The 24,484-nt window shown below is 46.1% G+C and overlaps 1 protein-coding gene across 1 annotated transcript in view; it reads right to left on the bottom strand.

Annotated features, from left to right (window-relative positions):
- Mthfd1 (methylenetetrahydrofolate dehydrogenase, cyclohydrolase and formyltetrahydrofolate synthetase 1) overlaps window positions 1–24,484 on the bottom strand; it is a 66,614-nt gene that overhangs the window by 23,619 nt on the left and 18,511 nt on the right. The window contains exons 3-16 of the mRNA XM_032907964.1: window positions 19,161–19,220; window positions 18,416–18,469; window positions 18,115–18,251; window positions 17,900–18,000; window positions 15,315–15,451; window positions 14,309–14,420; window positions 9,385–9,512; window positions 8,932–9,029; window positions 8,571–8,744; window positions 7,640–7,776; window positions 5,335–5,381; window positions 4,538–4,645; window positions 4,323–4,397; window positions 338–440 (exon numbers count right to left, since the gene is read on the bottom strand). Coding sequence (XP_032763855.1) covers window positions 338–440; window positions 4,323–4,397; window positions 4,538–4,645; window positions 5,335–5,381; window positions 7,640–7,776; window positions 8,571–8,744; window positions 8,932–9,029; window positions 9,385–9,512; window positions 14,309–14,420; window positions 15,315–15,451; window positions 17,900–18,000; window positions 18,115–18,251; window positions 18,416–18,469; window positions 19,161–19,220 — 1,471 coding nt within the window. The remainder of the gene's footprint in view (window positions 1–337; window positions 441–4,322; window positions 4,398–4,537; window positions 4,646–5,334; window positions 5,382–7,639; window positions 7,777–8,570; window positions 8,745–8,931; window positions 9,030–9,384; window positions 9,513–14,308; window positions 14,421–15,314; window positions 15,452–17,899; window positions 18,001–18,114; window positions 18,252–18,415; window positions 18,470–19,160; window positions 19,221–24,484) is intronic.

Here is a 24,484-nt window from a genome sequence, read left to right as displayed (position 1 = left end):
GTGCCAGAGAGTTCTCAGAATAAAAAGCACACATGATTCAAGTGATTAGACATCATTTTCCCACTTCATGACACCCAAACTTTTTGCATAAAATTGAAACTTAAGAAATGTTATTTTTGGTTTAAGCATGAACTTCCTTGAAATCCTCATTTCAATCAACACTGAACAGACATTCAACCAACTCCACAAAGGGACGTCTACAGTGCAGCTAGGGCTGACAAGCAAAGCAAAGGATATGCCCACTCTGCACAGCATCCTGACCCAGGAGCATCCTGGAGGCGGGAGAGATGTGGGGTACCAAAACACAGGGGGCTGGCAGCCTGTCTTGGGTACATACCTCTCTGCCATGTAATGGTTTCTGGATCAATATCTAGTCTTGCAAATCTGTTTATCTCGTCATCTGTCAGCGCAGCGGGGTCAGTCTTCTCAATACCTAGCCTCTGAAAAGAAAGGAAATTAAAACATAGAATAAGACAAGAGGCAGCACTTGGGAAGGAGAGTTTGAAGTGGTCTGGTCTACATAGTGTAATCCAAGACAGCCAGGGCCACGAAGCCAGACCCCATCTCAACAAAACCAGACCAAACCAAGCCAAAACTAAAAGAGCACCCATTCATCCATCCTTTCATTCCTGATTCCTCACTATAGATGTGACGTTACCAGTTGCTTCAAGCCCCCGCTGCTTCAACTTCTCCACTATGATGGACTGAACTTTGAACTGTAAGCTAATATAATCCCCCTCCCCCCATCCCCACAAAAGACAAAACAGAGAAGCATACTTTTTTTTTTAATTGACTTTTATCTTGAGATAAAGAAATAAGGATTATGCATAAATCCAGCCTGTGGCTCACCCTTGGAATGCCAGCATCTTAAATCCAGAAGGGAAAACTGTGACTTGACCCCCTGGCTAAGCCTGGAGGTCGCTTCCTGTTCCCACTTGGTCTGTCTGCCTCTGTAACTGAGCTCCAAGAGACTTCCCCTGACCCAGCCAAAAGCAGTCACAACCAAGAATTATCGCAATGCATCTCTGGATTTATTAAATATATTGAAATGAAAAGCAAGATGCACAGGTTTAAAAACAAGACTGAGAAACCCAAAAAAGCCAACTGAAATCAAATTTTAGGAAAGGCAAAATTGAACAGCTATCAATTAAAAAAAAAATTTTAACTCTTTTACACGCTTTTCTATGGTTCAATACTTTCACTGACTTCTTACTGTTCTAAAGAGACACCAAAAAGGCTTTTTTCTCCTTACACAAGTAAGGTACTTTAAAAATTTATTTAGTGTCTATAAGGATCACTTCTCAAAATGGAAAATGTTTATCAAACAGTCCCCTTTTCATGTTTGGCAGTCAGGAGTCAAAAGTCCCATCCAGCAAGACCCACCCTGCCTGGGGCCCTTTCCTTTCCTCTTTCCAATCTCATCTCTCTTCTCTCCCCTCCTTTGAGACAGGGTCTCTCTGTGTAGCCCCGGCTATCCTGGAACTTGTTCTGTAGACCAGGCTGGCCTTCAAATCAGAGATGTGTCTGCCTCTGCCTCCCGACAGCTGGGGTTAAAGGTGTGTCCACCACTGCATAGGAACATGCAGATCTCACATGCCCCATGAGCTTAGACCTTGACGCTGTTCAAAGAAACCCAGGAACAACCTGCTGTTGGAGGGGATGGTCAATCTCAACTGTCAATTTGCTGAGGTCTAGAATCACCAGGAAGATAGGTCCCTGGGCGTGCCCACGAGGAACTTCTCCTGATTAAGTTTTTGAAGGTGAGAAGACCCAGGCACCCACTGTGGGTGATAAGCTTTGAGTTGTGACTCTGCACTGCACAAGAAAAGGAAAAAGTGAGCTGAGCAAACATTCTCTCTCTGCTTCTCCACTGAGGAAACCATGTGACCAGCTGCCTCATGCTCCTCATGCTCATCCACCTGCTGCAACTCCACCACGGTGGGCTCTCAATGATCACGATTCCTACAGTGAGTCAAAATCGAGCCCTCTGTCTTCAATTGCTTTTGTCTGGGTATTTTTATCATAGCATCAGGAAGAGTAACTAAGGCAGTAACCCACTTGTGACTGAGGACTCTGGGCAGACTATGAAAACTCTGTCCCTGGGCATGGTGTCACCTTCAGTTCCAGCACTTAGGAGGCAGAGGCAGGTGGCTCTCTGTGACTTTGAAGCCAGCCTGGTCTACAGAGTTCCAGAACAAGCCAGGGCTATACAGTAAGACCCCCATCTCAATCACACAGACACACCCACACACCCCACCATCACCATTAACAGCAAGGAAGCAGCATGCAGGAGAGTGCCTGGGAGGGAGGGATAGGAACCTAGGGTCTAGTCTGATCCCTGTAAAGGGAACTGCAGCATCCAGAAACATCTCTTGATCGGATTTCCTTGACTGACCTGTTCCCTCTCCCTGCTGACAAAAGGTCCCTTTATAAAAGGTAAACGGGTCATCTGGTCCACCCCAGCAGGCCACGGAGCCCTTGATGTACCCAAAGCACAGGTGTCGGGGGAGACATAAAAACACAAGCTAAGAACATGCTCGAAAGCTGGCCAGTATACTCTCAGTGCGCAACAAAAACCACAAACAAAAACCCGGATGCAAAAATTATTGACAGAGTTGCAAGAAGAGCAACATGTAAACAGTGTATCCAGGTAAAGGGACCTCCATGCTTACTTGTGAAGCATCAACAGAGTTGTTCAGGGCAGGAGAGATGGCTTAGGCTTTAAAAACTCTTGTTGTTCTTGCAGAGGACTAAGGTTCAAGTTCCAGCACCCATAGGGCAGCTCACAAGTGTCTGTTAACCTCAGTTCCAGGGGTCCAGATGCCGCGCGCGCGCGCGCGCGCGCACACACACACACACACACACACACACGCACACGCACACGCACACGCACACGCACACGCACACGCACACGCACACGCACACGCACACACACCCCTAATAAGTATCAGAAACAAACAAGCAAAGTCCCACAAAACTTCAGGGTTTGGGATGTAGCTCAGTAGGGGCTTAGTAGACATGAGGGCCTGGTTGCACTCCTGAGTACCACAGGAAAAGATGGGTTGCAAAGAATTAAAAATAAACTGAACAGAGCTGTTGATAAGTAGCACACACCATTCAGTGAGAGTTTATATGTACACACACACACACACACTGTTCCCTTACGTCGGTAAGAGTTACACATGAACATCCCTGTGCTATTCCTTTATAGTTACACCTTTCCCATGACCCATGACTCTGGGCAGACTAGTCTGATGTTCTATCTCACTGAGGATACCACATAAACGGAAGCACAGCCTATGACCTTCTGATCCTGGCTTCTTCTATTAGACAGAACGCCTTTGAGAGTCAACCAAGTCACTGTGCCTATCAGCAGCCCAATCCTTTTCACTGCACAGATGCACGGCAATTTGTCTAACCATTCATCCATTGAAGAACACTGAAGATTTTTCTCACTTTGGGGAGATTATTAATAGAGTCATTAAAACATGCATGCACAGGTTTTTGTGTGAATGCCAATTTTCATTTTCTATGTAAAAATATCAGGGGATTATTAGGCTGTGTGGTAAAAACATGTGCTTGCTGACTATAGAGCTCTGGGCAGACTATTCAGAATGTAAATGCCCTTGCTTCAAAAGCCCAATGACCTGAGCTCAATTCCTCAAACCCAGGTAAAGTCAGATGTGGTGTGCACATCTATAGTCCCAGCACTCCTACACAAGATGGAAGGAGACAGGACAATGATATTCTATATAGCAGCAGAAACCAGAGTGACTCTGCCACAACAAAGTGGAAATTAAGAACTGATCCCCACAACTTGTCCTCTAATCTCTCTAATCTTTATACAATGCTGTGAACCACACATGCCTACACTTAATAATATATATTAATAGAAATATATATATATATTTCTATTAATATATTATATATATATATATATAATAGAAATTCAAATAAAACAGAAGTCACTAGTACTGAGATTTTTTTTTTTTTTTTAATGAAGGGTAAGCATGATTAAACTTGTTTATAGAGGACTGAACCACGAGGTGCCCCACAATGAATATGAACCCAAGATCCCAGGGCTAGGGAGAGCAGGGGTGCAAACTCCAGAAGCTGCACATCTCCGTGATGGCATCCTCAATCGTCACATTAGAAAGCCTCTGTCCTCTCTCATCTTAGCTGAGGACTAATTATCAGCTCTATTTACTGTAAGATCAATCACTTATAATTCATAAAGAACTGAGGGAAACCCCTACCTTCAATCCTTGTTATCTTTAATCAAATTTCTTATGATATCAACCATCAAGCAGGCAAAAGCTTACCCGTAACCTGCGGATTTGGATGTCAGAGAACTTTCTTACTCCATTTACTGAGGGTACCAGACGATTAAAGAGAGCCTTAAAGAAAGAGAAGGAAAGAGCTTTAGATGAGGGGTCATGGCACCTACATCAGCACCCAAGGGACTAACGTTAATTCAGGTATTTCCCCCTTTCACACACACACACACACACACACACACACGCCCTCTGCATCCTACCTTGTCTGTCTGGGTCAGCTCATGAAATATCCGAGCATCAATAGCAGCAGCCACGAGGTTATTAGCGGCAGTGATGGCGTGGATGTCGCCAGTGAGGTGGAGATTAAACTACAAAAGAGCAGAGGCCATAGGCGTCTCTAGCAGATCTGTCTGTCCAATCTGCAGCCTCCCACAACCAACCCAGTCTCTGCACTACCCCCAGGGAATGCTGGCTGAAGTACTGCTGGTGGGCAGGCTCACCAGTGGGCTTCTGTGTGCAGAGCAAATGTTTGACGCCCTCGGGAGGCTGAGGGAGGACTGCCACCAGTTCAAGACCAGCCTGAACTACATAGTGAATACTGGAGAAAAAACAATGCCCAGCTAGCTATCTGTCCCTTGAAATGACTCCCAGTGAAGGAATTAGCAGTTCTCCACATAAGTGTCCAGAGAGCAGACACTCACCCCCCGACCCCTGCCAAGGTCAGAGGCTGCACAAGGGACGAGCATGGGGTTGTTCCCCTCTGGGTCCCTACACGGTTCCTGAGTACCCAGGGCTCTGATGCTTCTGGAGACACACATGTGGCATGTGTTTGCTTGCTTGAAATGAGTATCCTCATTGAAAGGTAGAGTCTGAGTCCAAGTTGTTGTCTTAAGTCTATAAAGATTTTTTTGTTGTTGTTGGATACATTGCTCCTGCCAGGAAGCAAGGAGTGCCCACTAAGCATTCTTCGGAAAAAAAAAAAAAAATCTCATCTCCGGAAGGGAAAATCTATCATACAGGGTAGGGTAGGGTTCAGTCAAATCCTGGGCTGCCTTACCTCTTCCATAGGAATGACCTGGGAATAGCCACCTCCTGCAGCGCCACCTAGGGGACAGAGAGACAGCAGGGACTCAGGTTAACGTGCGTCTCCAAGAATTAGAATCCGAAGACCAACAAACCCATTTTCCTAACTACTAAGCAATTGTTTGTTTACTTTCTCCAGTCACTTGGACAGATGTGAGCAGGTGTTTTCTAATTTCCGTTACCGCACTGAAACACTTGATCATGTTCACGCTGAACAGTCTCTCAATTGAAATCAGAGTGCAAATGACAGAACCATGCACACACACATACATACCTACTCATTATCTTTAGAAGCAGGCTCCCTGTGATTCCTAACACATTAAAAACCCAGATGACAGCTACATAAAGGCAAGCCTATGTAATTCCCTACTCACAAAGCTACTCTAGCTTCCAGAAAAGGAACCTTGAAGTACACACCAAGCAGAGACACCAACTCTTCTAGAATAGAAAACAGCTGAACCGTAAGAGTTCTGTGGCCCATGTGGTCAACAAGAAGCCGGTCAAGACGTCCACGATGCCGTAGCATCAGTTAAGATAGATGTCAGCGTGAAAGAACAGGTTTCATTTTTTGCGAGGAAGACTATGCAAGCAGGAAAATTCAAACAGGGAAAGAGAACAATGGGTTCTGGAATCGGAATAAGGGACAAGGCTCCTGGAGTCGAAGGGGTTATTACAACAAGCTCAAAGGCCGGCACAGTGGCACGTAATTCCAGCACTCAGGAGGCGGAAGATAGCAAACAGGCCAACCTGAGCTACACAGTGGGGTCCAGGCTGGGAAGACCTTGTCTCAAAGACAAAAGAAAGCTAAGAAACAGAAGGAAGTCAGACCTGGCAGGAGGGAAGGGGTGAGCCTGCTGAAAACATTTCCATTAATTACCGGAACAAGCAGGACAAGATACCTTGTTAGCAAGTGAACGTATTATAATTAATAAAACCGGTTTCGATTAAAAGAGCATGTTTTGAAAACAGAAGCAAAGTGGTCTAGGAACACAGGGAGGAGTAATGGCAGGGGAGGAGAAATGAGAAGGGAGGGTCAGGGTTTGAGGTGTGTGATGTACACGTATGTCAAAGCGGCATGAGGTGGCATGGCACCATGTACATTGAAGACGCACAGTGGAAGCGAAGACAAACACAGAAGCATGTTTGAGTGTATCAACGGCAGTGTGTGCCTAGCATGTGTGATGGCCTTAATTTAATCTCCACCAATGAATACAAAATAAATGCATAGTCAATAAATAACCTGAGGGAAAAAAGGGCATCGCTACAGAACCACAGTGACCGAAATTAGGAGGCTAAATCTGGTGACCCAGTGTCCTTACCTAGTCAAAAGTGTTGTATGTAGAAGCTGCATGTGGTCTGAGTTATAATGGTTCTCAACCTTCTGATGCTGGGACGCTTTAATACAGTTCTTCATATTGCAGTGGCCCACAATCATAAAATTCTTTCTGTTGCTATTTCATAACTGTAATCTTGCTACTTATGAATCATAATGTAAATAGCTGAGTCGTGACCCACAGGTTGAGAACGGCAGGACTAGGGGCTGGTGAGAGAGCTAAGTGGGGTAATGGTGCACACTGCCACGCCCGACAACCCCAGTTTGATCTCTCGGATCCATACGGTGGAAGGAGAGAGCAAACTCAGCAGGTTGTCTGTCTTCTGACCTCCACAGGTAGGCTGTGGCATGAACTAAGTCATTCACTCACTCCCTTACTCCCTCACAAGCGAACTAACAGGTGAACTAACAGGCTAACTAACTAACTAACTAACTAACTAACTAAATAAATACATAAATAAATGTGTGGTGGAGCCTTTAACCAAACTACCAGTGAAGTCCCGCTGCTGCTATCATAAACCCGGCTGGCATCTTATGGGAGGAGAGAATGACGTAAACACAGAGTGCTTAGCGCAGTGCCTAGCAGAAAGCATTCACTAAACGAAGGCAGGCTTTTCTCATTCCAGACAGGGAGACAATCTGTGTGGCTGGACTATTTCAGTGTAAGGCTGGACCAGCAGCTATGATTTCTTTTATGTTACTGTGACAGTAGAGTGAATATTCAGGTCAAATAGAAGTTCTTTGAACTCCATTTTACACATCCGAGAATCCCTTTGTATGTCAAAGTGATAAGACTTGGGGTAACAATGAAAGCCTTCCTCAAACGCACCGCCATACACACGTCTGAAGGAAATGTTTCTAAAGGAGCTGAAGCACCCGAGGGTAAAGAATCAGTCTGGGAAGACTAAAGGAAAGGCCAGAGGCAGGTGCCTCAGGCCACAGGTACCTTTTATCCCAAAGGTGGGGCCCTGAGAAGGCTGTCGCACACACGCAAAAACATTCTGATGCAGGTGGGCGCCGAGGGCTTGCACCAGCCCGATGGTGGTTGTGCTCTTCCCTTCTCCCAGGGGTGTTGGAGTAATTCTTCAAGGAGAGAGCAAGAAACAACAGAATTAACGTGACCCGAATCACTACACGGTCTAATAATGGTCTAATCTAAATAATAAGAACAAGGGGCTGGCAAGATGGCTCAGTGGTCAAGGACACTTGCTGCACTTCAAGAGGACTGAGCTTGGGCCACCTAAGCTTGCAGCCATCTGTAACTTAGCCCCAGCAGACTCTACGAGGGGCGGGGTGCGTGTACATGTGCACACACACACTCAAAGATTAAAAAAACAAAAACAGAAAACAAATTTATTTATTTATTTATGTTTTTTTTGTGTGTGTGTGCATGGGGTTTTGGACTGCATGTCCACGACATGTAGTGCCTGTGGAGGCCAGAAGTGTGGGTGTCTGGGATTCAAGCAGGGAGTAAAACAGAGAAAAAGACAGGGATTCAAACCCTGGTCCTCTGGAAAAGCAGCCTAGGCTCTTAATCACTGAGCCATCTCTCCAGCCCTGTCCCCCACTTTATAAGAAGTCATATTTATTTGTTTTTATTTTATGTGCTCGAGTGTTTTGCTTGCATGCACGTAAGTGTGCCGCATGCACGCCTGGTGCCATCAGAAGCCAGGTGAAGTCACCAGATCCCCTGGGATCCCCTCTTTAGGAGTCTGTGGGCATCCACACTTACACTCACTCACGAATGCGCTCATGTACATGATGTAAAACAACAACTAAAAGACTAAGCTGACGGCTCTTCCACACATGTGCCAATGCCTCCCTGGTGATGACCCAGTAGCTAAATGTGACGCCTGCTGGCAACAGAACCTACTCACCCAGTCACCACAACGTATTTCCCGTCTGGCTGATGCTTCAGGCGATCTAGTGCTGACAGTAAGACCTTGGCCTTTGTTTCTCCATACAATTCCACCTCCTCAGTGAGTAGCCCAATTTCTCGGGCCAGGTTACCGATGAGCTTGGGTTTGCAAGATCGTGATATAGCAATGTCACTTTAAAAACACAAGGATGGGTGTTAATCCTGTCACTGCATTTAATTAACCCCACACAAGTAACTTGTGTCATCCTCCCCCACCCCCAATCAACGACGCTGTCAGGAGAGGCACATATGGTTCCATTGTACCTAGCAGTTAACCCCGACTGGCCACCAAGTTCTAACCAAGAACATTTCATTCCTACCTTGGGACAGGCGTCTTGAGGTTCAGCTTGTTATACTGAATTGTCCACTTCCCTGGCTTAAATTTCTTCAGGAAGCGCTGTGCGCTCTCTACTGTGCTCTGGACAAATGAATGAATGGAGAAAGAAGCCGTGAGTAGTTTAACTTCACATGTCAGGTCTAAGCCAGTTCAGTCTAACTGAATCAGTTCACAACCCCCCTTGTAAATCACCTCAGCTAGAAGGGATTGAGGAGTCCGTGCTGAGGCTTTGTCTCCCCCACGCCAGCATGTTTGTGCCTCAGTTCTAGATTCCAGAGGACTTAAGAAGTCCTCTATCAATGGGAGGGACCCCATTGCTTTGTCTCCTCCTCTTTCCTTCAACAGACTCCTATCCAAGCCTGATTTCTGAGTGGGTCTCAGTGGTGTCTTTGGGTAGAAAAGTCTTTAGAACAATCCAGAACCTTCTATGCCGTACCTGCATCAGCATTGCCACGGTCATGGGCCCCACGCCACCGGGGACAGGCGTGATAAAGCTCGCCTTCTCCTTGGCCTCGTCATATGCTACGTCACCCACAACTTTCCTTCCATTTGGTTTTGTATCATCTGGTTGAGGAGGGGAGAAACCAAAGTAGAGGCTGAGAGCCACAATAACGTAATTATCTCCAGCTTTAGTAAATGATTATGAGTTTGGCTCCCCGTCTGCAAAAAGATCTATGTAAAACATAAGCGGGTATTAGTCCCATGAGGCTTGAGTGTGTACTCTGGACATGCCTTAGGTACAGTTCTGTGTAGAGCACTGGTCCAGCACAGGGTGGACCCTGGATTCTATCCTGAACCCCAGTGCTAGATAGAAGGCAGGTGCTCCCCATTTTCTAGGGAGAAGATTACATTACCTGAAAAACCTGATGAGATGTGTAAGTGGCAAGAAAAGAAAATTAAAATAATTTAAGAATAAATAAATAAAATAAATACTTATAAAAGGGGGGCTTTTCAGATCCCAGAGAATCCTTTTATAGTTCCTCTGGTGATAAATAAGATATGTTTCTTATTCTTAAAATGCACGACCTTTTAAAATGTTAATTTGCCAAGGCCTACAAAGGAATTTTTTTTAGGTACACAAAGCTCCAACTATGTCACAGCTGCCAGATACGTTTCTACAGCAACTGTCAGCAGCCACTGAGCTGCGGGCAGGAGCCGGAGGAACAATTCAACATCCCCTTCCAAAGACTGAGCAGTTACTTAAATGCTTGCTCAAGGCAAAGAATATAATTACACTTCCCTTAAAAGGACCAGAAGCACAAATCTCTCCAGCGAAGAATAGCTATTCAAGGGAACAAACTCAGAGATGCACCACCGCTCACACAAAGAACATCCTACACCCTGCTCTGGTGCACTTCCGGGGGGATGCTGGGGGACAGGCCTAGGCCTTGAAGCATTAAAGTTCCCAGGGAGGATCTGGTAGAATCTTAGGCACATTTCCAGTTCTCTTTGAGCCTGTTGTTATGTTGGGAGAGGAAGTTTTCAGATGTAGCCAAAAAATAAAACAATCACAAAACAAGAAGCTTCCGTCTCTAGGATGAGCACATTCACTGTAACTGTCCTCCACCCTTTGAGGCTCCCCACTGACCTCCAAAAATGCAAAGGCCTAAACACACTGACTACTGAAGAGGCTAAAGCAGCACACCATGGCAGGGAAGAGTCTCCTCATAGCTCTTCCCAAAGCCATTTCCAAATGCAGGAGGAGGTAGAAAGCAAAGGCTGGGCCATATAAGCCTCCCAAGCTCCGGGAGATCCGCAGAGCGCATTAGACGCTGGCTGCACCTGTTACCCCAACATTCCTAGGCTGAGGGGTTGATAGGGAAAAACACCAGGAAACCAGTGGGCCAGCTAGTCTTGGGGGTTACAGGATGGTGGAAATGAAACTAACTCAACAAGGCAGAGGGAGGCAAGAACCAATACCAGAAAGTTATCATGACTTCTGCACATGCCCAGTAACATGCACACGCCGACTAAACACTAGGAGGGCTGACTTACGCTGCTGGAGAAGGGACAAGAGCCTCACCGACAGTGTGTGGTTGGTAGGAAAGTGACAACTTATCAGCTGTTATCTGGTCCTAGCTCTCCACTTTCACTTTCAAGGGAAATTTCCAAACATAAAGCTCAAGTTTGGCTGGAGTCTGGCTCTGAAATTCAGTCTGGACACTAACTATAGAGGCCGGTACAGACGCTCTTAGACTGTGAGTGGGGATGGTGCGGTGGGAAATCTGCCCCTTCTAATAAAGCATTAATTAGCACCTCTCCAAGTTATCTTTACTGGCCCAGCAGGAAAGTCACAGTCCCAGCTCCAGCCAATACTGTCCTCGATCCACTTGATTCCTGAAAAATATTCTTTTGAGGCGACTGGAGATGTGGCTTAGTGGGAGAATGTTTGCCCAGAATCGACTCCCCAACACTGCAAATCAAAACTTAAAAACTGGAAAAATGTATGCATTAATACATTCTTAACCTGTAAGGTGATTCATTCCTTTTATCCTTGGGTAGCAATTTATCTATCTATCTATCTATCTATCTATCTATCTATCTATCTATCTATCTATCCATCCATCCATCCATCCATCTCTATTAATTTTTGTTTTTTCAAGACAGAGTTTCTCTGTAGCCCTGGCTGTCCTGGAACTCACTCTGAAGACCACGCTGGGCTTCAACTCACGGGGATCCTCCTGCCTCTGCCTCCTGAGTGCTGGGATTAAAGGTGGTGCTACCACCCCCAGGCTCAACTTTTAACATAAAACTCAAGAGTCTCATGCTTGCTAAACTGTTCTCTACCACCGATACTCAACTCTTGGTTCAACAATTTAAAAAATATGAACCAAGAAGGGGCCTCAGGGGTGGACTAGATTGCTTCATCAATCGAAGATATTCAAAGATCAGTCTGTAAGTCTTGGGGCGTACTGGCCTGTAATGACTCCACCATTCCCAGGGAACTACACATTTCAGCCTTATTACTACTTATGTGTTCACAGGCATCAAAACATTGATGACCACCTATACTGTTATAATATCTACATAAGAAATCAATGTTTAATGCCAAAGTTTCAGGCATATCTACGGAATTGTAGATTCTGACCCAGTTTTTTTTTTAAATCTCAAACAAACAAACAAACAAATCTTTCCCTTCCTGAAGTAATAAGGATCGAATCCAGGGTGAGGCTTAGCTGGGCAGCTCTTGCCAAAGGACTTGGCATTTCGGGTTTGTCTTGTGTCCTGTGCTCTTCTAGCACCGCGGTCTGCTTTGGGGAGAGAGACTGAGCTGCACCCTCAGACCACGTTTCCCTCTTTTCTCTGTCTCGCTATTTAAAATGCCCATCATAGTAGAGGTGTGGGGACGTAAGCAGACTGATTAGATGTCGCACTGCAAGTATTCACAGTGGGGAGATGCAGGCGAGCAACTTCTTCCGCACCCGGTAGATAATTACACGCAGCAAATGAATGATCAATTATGAGCTACTGTCTTAAAAGCGAGGCCGAGTGGGAGGGAGGTTAGAAACTTGACAGTGACGAATGCTCCTGCAGCTCAGTGTCTGCATTTTAAACTTCAGAGGGGAGGGGAGAGAAAAAGATCCTTCTTATAACTGCCTCAACCCCACAGGTCTGAGTGCTAGTGTCAGGAGGCAGGATGCCAGACCAGGCAGCGCAGACCGAGGAGCTCCCCAAGGCAGACTGCAGAGCCAGAAGAGCACAGGACACAAGACACCCCCAAAATGCCAAGTCCTGTGGGATTGGAGTGAGGGGAAGAAGGATTTTCAGACGTCAAAGATCATCCCTGGATGAAAGAAAAATCAGATATGATTTAGGAAGAGCTGACACGGAGGAGAGTTATCTGAAGTAAAATGCAGAGAACAGTTACAGAACTGCTGCTGTGGTTCAAGGGGAGAGCACTTGCGTACCAGGCACAAGGCCCTGGGTTTGATTCCCACAACCACAGAATGAATGAATGAATGAATGAATGAATGAATGAATGAATGCACAGACTGTTGAGTGAGTGAATGAATGAATGAATAGATGGAGTCCATAACTAGGCCATACTCGGGCTCAGAGCCCAAGGCCTGCCATACTGCTCAGTGCATATAAGTAGTTCCTGTTCCTACATGCAATTTAATATATAATATATTTTATATATTACATATGCATGTAGAAATAGTAACTATATAGTTACTACATATACTATATATAAAATATATTTAGTAAATCTATAAATCTATATAGTTATATCTAGTTATATATCTATATATAGAGTGACTGTATAGTTATACATATGTAAGTATATATTATATATAGCTATATATGGTTATATATACTTACTTATATATGGTTATGTATACTTACACATACACACACGTGCACACACACACACATACACATATATGGTTGTTTCTACATTTATATACGTGTTTGTATGTATGTATGTATGTATGTATGTATGTATGTATGTACATATTCCTGAACTGTTCTTGGCCATTTCTTTTGAGAGAACAGCCTGCCACATAGAAGATGCATAGGAGATGGTTCAGTGGATAAAAGCACTTGTCATCAAATTTAATGGCATAAGTTCAAATCTGATAAGCGAAGGTTACCAGGCAACTAACAGGCAACGTAGTATAGTTAACATGGATACTGGGGACAAAAGGGTGGCTCCTGTCTCAAGTGGGAAGAAGTGGGACAGAGAAGGATAGCACAAGACTTCTCAAGCCAATCTGGGTGGCAAACAATTTAAAATTCATTGGCTGTCCGGGTGTGTTGGCGCACACCTTTACTCTTAGCGTCATAAAGGGAGAGGCAGGCAGATCTCTGGGAGGTCAGGGCTAGCCTGGTCTATATATATATAATGAGTTCCAAGCCAGCCAGGACTACGGAGTGAGACCCTGACTCAAAACTAAAGAAACAACCTCACTGACAGTTTAGGAGCTCTCCATTTAATATTTTTGGACGACAGCTGACCTTGAGTAACTGAAACCAGAGAAAGCAAGATCACAGGCAAGGAAAACCTGTCACTAAGTCTGTCTAGTTAGAATACAGGGTGACAGGCACACGAAGGCAGGACAGAAGCCAGGTGAGGTCTTACACACCTGTGACCTTGCACTCAGGAGGCTGGCACAGGACAGTCATGAATTCAAGGTCAGGCTTGGCTACCCGAAGAGATCTTGTCCCAAACAAACAAGCAAGCAATGGACATCTGTCCCCTCGTCCACTCTCTCTGGACTAAGCCAACTGAGGATTAGCACAGAGCAGTGGGGAGCCCGCAGAAGACAGCTGCCTCTCACCTACCCACAGCCAGGTTCACTAAGCCTTGCGACTTCATAGAAAATGAGGGTTGCAGTTCTCTGCCCAGCACCACTCACCTGGAACATAATTGATCCCACAGTCTATGACCACAGCTCCAGGCTTGATCCACTCCCCTTTCACCATCTCAGGCTGTCCTGTTGCAACCACCAGAATGTCTCCTTTATTTACCTAGGGAGAGGGAGGGATCCAGAATTAATAATCAAAACACACACACAGACACAGACACAGAGAGAGAGAGAGAGAGAAAGAGAGAGAGGAAAATCATGAGCCGTGGTATTACCTTTTTAGTTATCAACAACACTTTCAGGGACACTGGGTAAGGCTTCAAATGCAAACCACAGAGTTCCTGCTGGCCCAATCTCACACTGTGCTCAATCCTATACAAGCCACAAGCCCCCTTTCCCTAGGTCAATGAGAGCCAGTGGGGGCTGGAGGGAGCAGAGGTTTGGAGCCTCAGACTCAGGACAACACTCATGGTGATGTACCCCTCCTTTAAGGAATGCAATTGCTACCACCGTAATCACGGGACAATTTGAGTATATTAAAAAGGGGTGACAGGCTTCCATCTTGTTCTCTAATCACACATAAAACTACGCTGCCCACGGGGACACGGTCATGTGAACATTTTTGGACTCAGGAATCCAACGTAAGGATCTGGAGCTTACTGCTGCTGGAGCTAAGAATGTAACTCAGTGGTGAAATACTGCCTACTCTCAGGGGCTCAACCCCAACCAAACAATAATAAAATAACAGAGAACAGCTAAAGATGCCCACGGTTCAGCCTCTTCTGGAGTACCTCCATTCCCAAGGCCAGCAACACGCCCGGGAGATCTGAGCATGGCACCAGTACACTGACGGCACTGCTAAACCCTGCCTGTCACGGGGCACGCTGGTATAGAAGTCAGAAACATCTGGATAAATGGCGACATGCTTGTGATTTGAATTTGTTCCTTCCTCTTGGAAAATGAGACATGAAGTGCAGCATAGTTACTGGGGTGAAGAGAGACAATGTACGCACACGTGCACGCAGGCTGGATGTCCACACTACTCTGCACCTCCTACCTCCTTGTCCAGATCGGCAGTCTTGGAGTGGCAGGTGGTCACCGTGGCATTGTTCCACAGAAGCAGGTCATGCATGGGTGCACCAACTATTTTACTTCGCCCGACCACCACGGCGTGCCTTCCTGCAATCTGCACTCCTGGAAGAGAAGCCAGCACACATTCGAGAGGGAGAAGCAGCGGCCCTCCTCCACACGCCCCCGGATAGAACACAGAGCAAAGTGCATAGAAGCAGGTTCCGGGCGCCAAGCTGAAACCTTCCTAAGAAGGCTCCTTCGACAACCACAGTGTCAGCACCAGCTTCAGACTGGGACTTGGGCGCCATCCTTCCTGCAGTAGGGTTTGGAGATCTGCTTAGGCCAAGATCTGTTCATTGAGTCATAAGAGAGTGGGAAGAAATCCTACACTCAAAAAAGAAACCTCAACACACAGCTAACAGCCATATGGAAGTAGCTATCAGATTAAACCACACGGGCAAAATAGTCGTGAAAACTACAGCGTGCAGAACAGGGTCAGAGCAAAGGAGGAAATTAGATTAGTATCAGTAAGACTTTCCAAATTCAGTGAGTTTATTCACACAGTTTCTCATCCAAAGTTCTGTCTGGCTTAGGACCTGAACCACAGGTTATATCTGGGGGAGTGAGAGCAGACGGCAAGAGGATGGAGAACCTTTCGCTGACTCAGCAGCTGTACTCCTGGCACTGTGACAACATCCCCCACCTCACCCCAGTGCTGAGTGCAGGAGACCAAACTCAAGGCCTCACACAGGACAGGACAGCGCTCTTCCACTGAACTACCCCAAGGCTTGTGCTTCTTTGAGACACTAGGTTGCCTGGATTGGCCCTGAATATTCTCTCTAGAGCGTAGGCAGGCCTTGATGTGCTTTTTAGAACTGAAACCTGCATCCCACAGAGGTGACCCGAGCTCTCCCTCATCCCCTGGCCTGTGAGATGCAGTCTGTGACTGCATGAGACGAGAGCAGGGAGGGAGCGACATGGGGTTATCGTGAGGGAGGGGCCTGAAGTGCGCTTCCCGCATAGAAGGAAGCAGAGTTTCCACATAGAAGGAAGCAGAGTCCTCTGAAATACTCTGCCTGGCCACTCTACCCCCCCACCCCCCGCAAGGCTGAAAAGTTAGAAACCCTCGCTCGATATTTAAACCATACTTCTTGAAACTTCATCAGACCAGCACTTAGAGAATGCTAACATCATGACTATACAAGAATTGAAGTCCTCGTAGTTGGAACCAATTAACAAGTATGATGCTGGGTTGAATGAATGGGTCAACTATTGAACTACTGTCTAACATGCTGGAGCCCCTGGCTTTCACTCTCTGCACTGCAAATCAAGCAATCAATCAATGACACTACTATATGAATTAGGACTCAGCAAAGATTTGAGCTACCTTAGGGCAACAGTGGTTTGTGAGACACCGGGAAGCCACAGGTGTTAGTAGCTCAGGGGATTCTTTTCTATAAAGCTGTAATAAACATTGGCTAAACATACTGAAGAATATAAATTGTAGCTCTGAGCTTTCACAGCTGGACCAAGGCTTCCGGCTTGACCCTTTGCTGGCCAACCACAGACAACTTTCGTTACTAATGCTGGCCAAATGCCTCACTTGAAACTTCTGACCTACTTCTTTCTAACAGGACTCATTTCTGTGGAAAAAATAAACTCCGCTAAAAGCATGCATAAGGAAACTAAAATATGAAGGTACTAGCTAGGCAATGAAGTAACGTGGGGTGAATGTTCAGGAGATCCATTCCAGCCATCTGTCTAGTGTTGGAACCACAGTTGACTTGGGGCTGCTTCCAGGGACAGGAGCCCACATCTTTGCTCACTTTATACTGTCGGAGTTCTTACCGCCATTTAGGATTCCCAACCCACCCTCACCCCCCCCACTCTCCCCCACACACACACACACACACACACACACACACACACACACACACACACACACACACACACGAAATAAACTGCTTTGAATGCACATAACCCTGGGTTCAAATCTCGGTTCTTTTATCTCTTGGCAATACTCTCTCTGGTCTTTGTTTGTTTGCTTATTCTTGCTTTCAGTGCAGGGGGCTGAATCCTTGGGTTTTTTAAAGATCTATTTATTTATTATACATGAGTACCCTGTCACTGTCTTCAGACACACCAGAAGAGGTCATCAGATCCCATTACAGATGGTTGTGAGCCACCATGCAGTTGCTGGGGATTGAACTCAGGACCTCTAGAAGAGCAGTCAGTGCTCTTAATCACTGAGCCATCTCTCCAGCCTTGAATACTTGTTTTTTTGAGGCAAGTTCTCTTGAAGCAACAGGAAGCCACAGCTTCCTAAAAAAGAGCCTTCTAGATATTCAGTAATACAGAGGAAGTGGGTCATAGTCAAATGGACCTGATTCACAAAGATGCTCAGGAAAATGCCCCGTTTTCTCCTCAGTCCTGTGGAGTATGCATGCTGTGGTTTAACAGCTGAGGAGACAGGCTCAGAGCCAGTGTACTTGTAAAAACGCCCGCAACCCCAATGTTTGGAAGGCAGAGGCAAGTCCTCGCAGTTCTCCTGCTGGTTTCCCTCATTCTTACCTGTCTCTTTGATGAGCTCCAAGCATCCTTTGGGTGTGCACGGAATGAAGCAGTCGTTTAGATCACCTCTGGCAAGCTTCCCAGCATTGATGCTTGTCAACCTAAAACAGTCAAATAAGGAGGAAGGAACGCTCGGAGCCCCTGTCTTCTAGAAACAAATGTGGTGCTTCCAGAACAGAAGCGTGTGCTAAATAAAACCCATGGATAGCACTTACCCGTCCACATCCTTCTCGGGGGCAATGGCATTGATGACTGCCTCTGTGTTAATGGAATTCTCTGAGTCTAAAGGCAGCTGTACTATGAATCCGTGCACAGTGGCATCCTCATTCAGGGAGATGACGTATTTTAACACCTAAAAGTAGGGCCACAGTTGATTTGCCTCTCAACAGACATTGAAAGGGGGAAGTGAGGACTGTAAAGAAATATATTCTGTCTGCAGACCCTATCTCAGCCCCTAATGTCCCACCAAAGCAAGCAGACAGGGAGGCCCCTCGCCATGAGCATCCATTCACTCACCTCCGACTCTGTGGTAGTTCTTGGTAATTTAATGTGAGTGGCTTTGATCCCGATCTGCAGAAATGAACACAAGAAACAGGGAAATGGTATGAGAGCCTGAGACCTAGGCCTGTGTGATGGTTTAATATATGCTCAGCCCAGGGAATGACACTACTTGGAGGTGTGACTTGTTGGAGTAGGTGTGTCACTGTGGGCGTGGGCTTTAAGACCCTGTCCTAGCTGCCTGAAAGTCAGTATTCTGCTAGCGGCCTTCAGCTCCTCATCCTGTACCATGCCTGCCTAGATGCTGCCATGTTCCCACCTTGACGATAATGGACTGAACCGCTGAACCTGCAAGCCAGCCCCAATTAAATGTCCTTATAAGAGTTGTCTTGGTCATGGTGTCTGTTCACAGCAGTAAAACCCTAACTAAGACAGCCTGCCCCTCTGAAGGACTGTGACTGAGACAATGGAGTATTGGGTGTCATTTCACCCTGTGTGTGGAGAAGAATCGGCCTGTCTGTCACCATCATACTCAACGCCATTCCTCAGCCACTCGCGTGGCTTTCTCAGGGAAGAAAACCATCAATGAGAAGCATACAGGGGGAAACCAGCAGGCTAGGTCACCTGACTGCCTTGCCCAATAGTTAAATCAGGGTATTGGCAGCAGTTAGTTTTGTGGGAGGGCCACACAGGGCAAGGGGTTACCGACAGGACTAGGGGTGGAAGTGGGGAAGGATACCAGCATTGCTGTTCTTGCCTTTACCTCTTGAGCAGCCTTCAGCTTCACATTTATATAAAGATTGGAATCATCTCTGTCGCCAACCTGGAAGAATAAATACATGCAAATCAGACAGTTAGGGAGAGGCAACGTGTACAGAGAAACTTCTGCAATTTTAGTTTGGATAAAACGAATGTTTGAACTCTCGATGAAGAGAACTTTTATGGAAGACAGAGGAGGCTGGGGAAGGGGAAGGCTGGGGTGAGTACAAGTGGCTTTCCTCTGTACCCTCTAACTTCCTTCACACGATCCGTTGACATCGCCAAAGGAAAGAACATGAGCAGGAAGCGATGACATGAACCTGTAATTTCAAGCTACTCACAAGGCCGATGCGGAGTTGCTTAAACCCACCAGATAACGACCAGCATGGACAGCAAGGGTTGTTAACCCTTGTTAACAACAACAAAAAGGTTATGTAGGTGTGCACTGTGCCTGCACTGTAAACAAGGCGAGAGTGCTATAGGCTACCAGAAATGTGGGATTCCTTAGAACAGGATGAGTGATTGAAATTGAGAAATTATCATCAGTCCAGAAAGACACCAGAGAGGCAGAAATACCCACAGCACTGACCATCCACGGGTAATGGAAAAATGCTCGCGGTCAGTCGGACTGTGGTGACAGGATACCGGGCCAGCTTATACAGAACAGACACCACAGGGAGAGCAAGCCGGCACCCACCTGACAGAAGTTGGGGTGGGAGCCTTTGTACCTTTTGATTCCTGAGCCCATTACACCGTATACATTTTTCATCCTGACTATGCTCGCAATTCTTCCTCACATTAAGATATCTGTAAAAATGTATTTCACAAACATCTCCCCGTGTTCAGGTCAAGATCCCTTTGCAGTAGATTTTGCTTCTCTCCATTCTGTAGAGGGCAAATGATCCTACCCTCGAGATAGGGCCTAGGGTGACAGAGGATGGCCTTCCTAACAGCATTTCCAGAACTTTCTGTGTGCACAGTCTGATGCTGCCTTGGGATCTCAGGTACATAGTGTGGATCCCAGCTCTGGTTGTCCCGTGTTCATTTGGTTCCTGGCTTTGCTGACTAATTTGACTTCAAAGGAACGAGGAGAGTCCTACAGAGGAACTTGAATCTTGGGGATTTAGCTTTGTTTTGGTCCTGCCTCCTGCATACTGAGCCTACACTCCATCCCCAGCTCCAGGCCTCTCATAGAGGAGCTGATTATGTAATCGATGATAGACTAGATAGATGTAAGAATGTTTAAAGAATTTAAATTCTTGACTGGCAGTCAAGTGGGTGGGTGGTAGACTGGTTCCCCAGAACACATCTAAACCCCAATGATTTATCAAGAATGTTACTTAAGCAGTTCATTCTGAGTGCTAATCCCTTCTGCAAAGGGGTGGTGCCTCAAACTATCAGAAAGACCCAACAAGACAAAAAGAAGCCAGATGTGTAATCCTAGAAGGCTGAGGCAGGAGGGAGACTAAAATGAGTTTGAGATCAAACTGGGTCTCATGTAGCCCCAAACAGGCTAGAATCTTTTATGACCCTCCTGCCTGTGCCTCCCACATGCTGCAATTATAAACTCTGCTTCAGGGCCTTTGCAAGCACTTTTAATGACAGGCCAGATCATAAGCACACCCCATGATACCACTGGGCACACAACTGTAATCCAGGCATTTCTGAGGTGGCTGCAGATTTCAAGGCCAGTCTTGGCTGCCCAGCAGGTTCAGTGTCAGCTTCTGCTCTGTGAGGTCTTGTCTCAAAAAACCCACCAGCCAACCAAACAACAACAAAACCCAAAACACCCCACCAGCCATCAGCTCCTTCCTCGGGAATATGGCAGGTGACACAGGAGGACTGGGGACCCAGGCTCGGGAGGGCTCAGCTATCTCTCTTAGGGGCCATGGTGCCAGCTCATGGAGGTAAAACAAGACGAGAGGATCCCCATCACCAGGCTGGTCAAGGATCAAGGGGCTTGATGAGCTCTACCTGTCCTCTGCCTATCAAAGACTGATCACTGGTGTTTTCTTGAGGGTATCCCTAAAGGATGTTGTTCTAAAGATGGTGCAGATGTGGGCTGCAATGGTCACATTGGTCTTGGTGTTAGGTCCTCCAAGGAAGTAACCTGTGCCATCCCAGGGGCTATCATCTTGGCCGAGCTTTCCATCATCTCTCTGCAGAGGTGACGTGCAAGGTGACAGCCATAGATAGTGGCTCTGTGCTAACGTGCTTCATCTCTGTCCCCAGAGGCAATAGATCTCTATTTCTGTGCCCAAGAAGCTTTGATAGCCAGTACGGATGACTGCTACACACCAGCCAGGAGCCACTCTGCCACACTGGACAACTTCGCCAAGGCCAGCTCTAACGCCATTTCCAAGATTTATAACCACCCCCAACTTCTGGGAAGAGACTGTCTTAACCAAGTCTCCAACCAGGAATTCACTTTGTGAAATTCCACCTTGTGAAAACTCATACCAGAGCCTCCATTTAGAAGACCCAGGCTTCTGCTATGGCTACCACACACATTTTTATAGCAGAAATCGAGGTTCACAAGGTTAAGTCTGAAAAGACAGAAGAAAAAAAAAAAAAGGGAATTCCAACAAGCATACACTAGGATCAGATCATGAACATCCCGCAGTTTGGCTTTTCAGTCTGGACTTAATTTACAGCTGTGCACCACTGCCCCGACAGCACCACCCTGGCTACACCGACATCCTTTGAGAGCACACTAATGTAATGAGGCAGGTCCTGCCGACAGCCCACCTGGCTAAACAGAGTATTCTGAATGCGAAGAGACTGTTGCCAGTATGAGCCCAAAAGACCTCTGGCTATCTGGACGGCTCCAATTGTCATCTACCTTGTATCTGACCTCATAACCTCTAGATAAAACTCTAGAAATGAGCTTGACACGTTTAGCCTCCATTAACCATAAAACTGAGAAGAAAGAGCATCTAAGTAATGTCCTTGCTTGGTGTAGCCCACCTAAGAGGCCCTATCTATGCATTTTGCAAGCATGTTGACTGATAACTTTTTCTTTTGTGACTATAAAAGTTCATGTAACCTTTCCCTAGTGTAAATTCTTGCAGAACCTTTGAATCCAGTTTCCGACCTATCGCGGCTATTTGTAATTGGATCAGAAAAAACTATTATTTCCTTAAGAGTTGATTTATATCGTGGCAAAAAGGAAACGAACAGGCTTTGTACCCAGTGCTTGGCTGGGGTGCCAAACTCATCCCTTCTGAGTGGCTTTGGGCGAGCCCCCAACATGTTTGGGCATCAATTACTGTTGGGACAGCTTTTATCTCATAGGGGTAATTTAACAATTAGCACATCACAACTATATACAGAGCCTTTGAACCATAATAAACACTTATCTACTGCCATTTCTTTTTTTTAAATTTATCATATATACATATACTGTAACTGTCTTCAGACACACCAGAAGAGGGCATCAGATTTCATTACAGATGGTTGTGAGCCACCATGTGGTTGTGGGATTTGAACTCAGGACCTCTAGAAGAGCAGTCAGTGCTCTTAATCACTGAGCCATCTCTCCAGCCCCAATCTACTGCCATTTCATCAGTAAAGATGGAGTGTAGGATTATGATGAGATGTGTATTTTAACAAGAGCTTGCTGCTGGAGAGAGAGCTCAGGGGTTAAGAGCACAAGAATCTGGGTTTGATTACCAGTACCTATATGTTGGCTCACAACCATCTGTTCCAGGGAATTCCCTGGTCTCCTCTGGCCTGTGTGGGCACCAGGTATGCCCATAATACAGACATACACGCAGGCTTATTCATACACTCAAAAAGAATGGAAGGTTTTAAGACTAGAAACGGAAAACCAGTGAACAGTCACAGGGGACCCAGAGTGGGAGGAACAGGGATGTAAAGAAGGAATAGATTCAAGATCTAAGACACAGATTCCACAGGACAACAGCCCCACGAGGATGACATTTTATTTTAGAGACAGCGTCTCTCACATGGGAGCAGACTAGCCTTGAACTCCTAGCCCTCTGACCTCCACTGACCCATGCTGGGAACACAGGCATGTGCCACACAGGCTTTGAAGAGAGATGACCTTAGACCTCTGGCATGGGTGTGTAGGAAGACAAAACCTCTGGGCAAAAAAGATGGGAGGTCTGAGGATAAAAATGGGGTGGTAACATTTATCGTCAGAGGGCAAGGCTGGAACATCCACACCATTGCCTCACTGCCGAGACACGGGCAGCAGAAATTGCTTAGACTACAGTCGATACTTGCAAAACCAGTAAATATGAAGTCAAATTTAAAAAGTATGGCTAAGAAAAGGTTTGGTTAAAAGAAGAACTAAAGGGGTTGGGGATTTGGCTCAGTGGTAGAGCGCTTGCCTAGGAAGCGCAAGGTCCTGGGTTTGGTCCCCAGCCCCGAAAAAAAGAAAAAAGAAAAAGAAGAAAAAGAAAAAAAAAAAAAAAATAAGGAGAAGAACTAAAGCTGGACACTCAGCACTCGGGAAGTAGAAACAGAAAGATCTGAAGATCAAAGCCATGCTTGGCTACATAATGAATTAAGACCCAGTTGAGATACATAAGAACCTTCCGTACACTGAAGGAGGAGGAAGGTGCATGCTGGCTAAGTAAGTGCTCTACCGCTGAGCTCCACCTCTAGCCCAGAGTCACAGTTCTTGCCTATGACAATGCACTTCTTTCCACAACAAACAATCAAGAATGAGGTAAGAAGTAACCTGCCCCCAAATGTACCAGATATACACCCACCACACAGATCTTTGCTTCTTAGTTATCTGTGGTTAAAAAACAAATAAAAAGAAAAAAAAAAAAAGCTACCGCCCCTGGAGCACACCAGGCAGAGCCACCGCCTTCCGTACTTCGGCCCTGCTGAGGCTACGTGGATAAAAGCAGTGTGGGTGGGGGAGGCAGCACTGAACCACAGCTCCTTCTGAGTCATTTGATACACAAGGGACAGAGGTTAGCAAAGGACTAAATGGCGCATGTGCAGGCACGCACAGACGAATGTGGGACAAGGAAGATGGTGATTGTGAAGGAAGTCTCAAATGAAAGCTATTTCTGCCACCCAAATCAATCCTTCAGGCACCCATGTGTGCATTTGCCTAAGCACGTATTTGCCTCCCTATTGGATGAATCCGGGAGAAAACAGGAAAGAGAGAAACCAGAGTTTGGCAATATTCACTCATGAAGAAAAGATACTGCATAGCCGTAATTGTAGCACTTAAGGCTGAGGCAGGAGTTCGAGGTAAGCCTGGGATATATAGGGACTGTCTGGATGGTGGTGATGGTGATGGTGATGATGATGGCTGAGTTCAAGATAAGCTTGGGTTACATAGGA

This window comes from Rattus rattus, chromosome 7 (genome assembly GCF_011064425.1).
Source record: "Rattus rattus isolate New Zealand chromosome 7, Rrattus_CSIRO_v1, whole genome shotgun sequence".
Lineage (NCBI taxonomy): Eukaryota > Metazoa > Chordata > Mammalia > Rodentia > Muridae > Rattus > Rattus rattus.
This window is presented reverse-complemented; position numbering and strand designations above follow the sequence as displayed.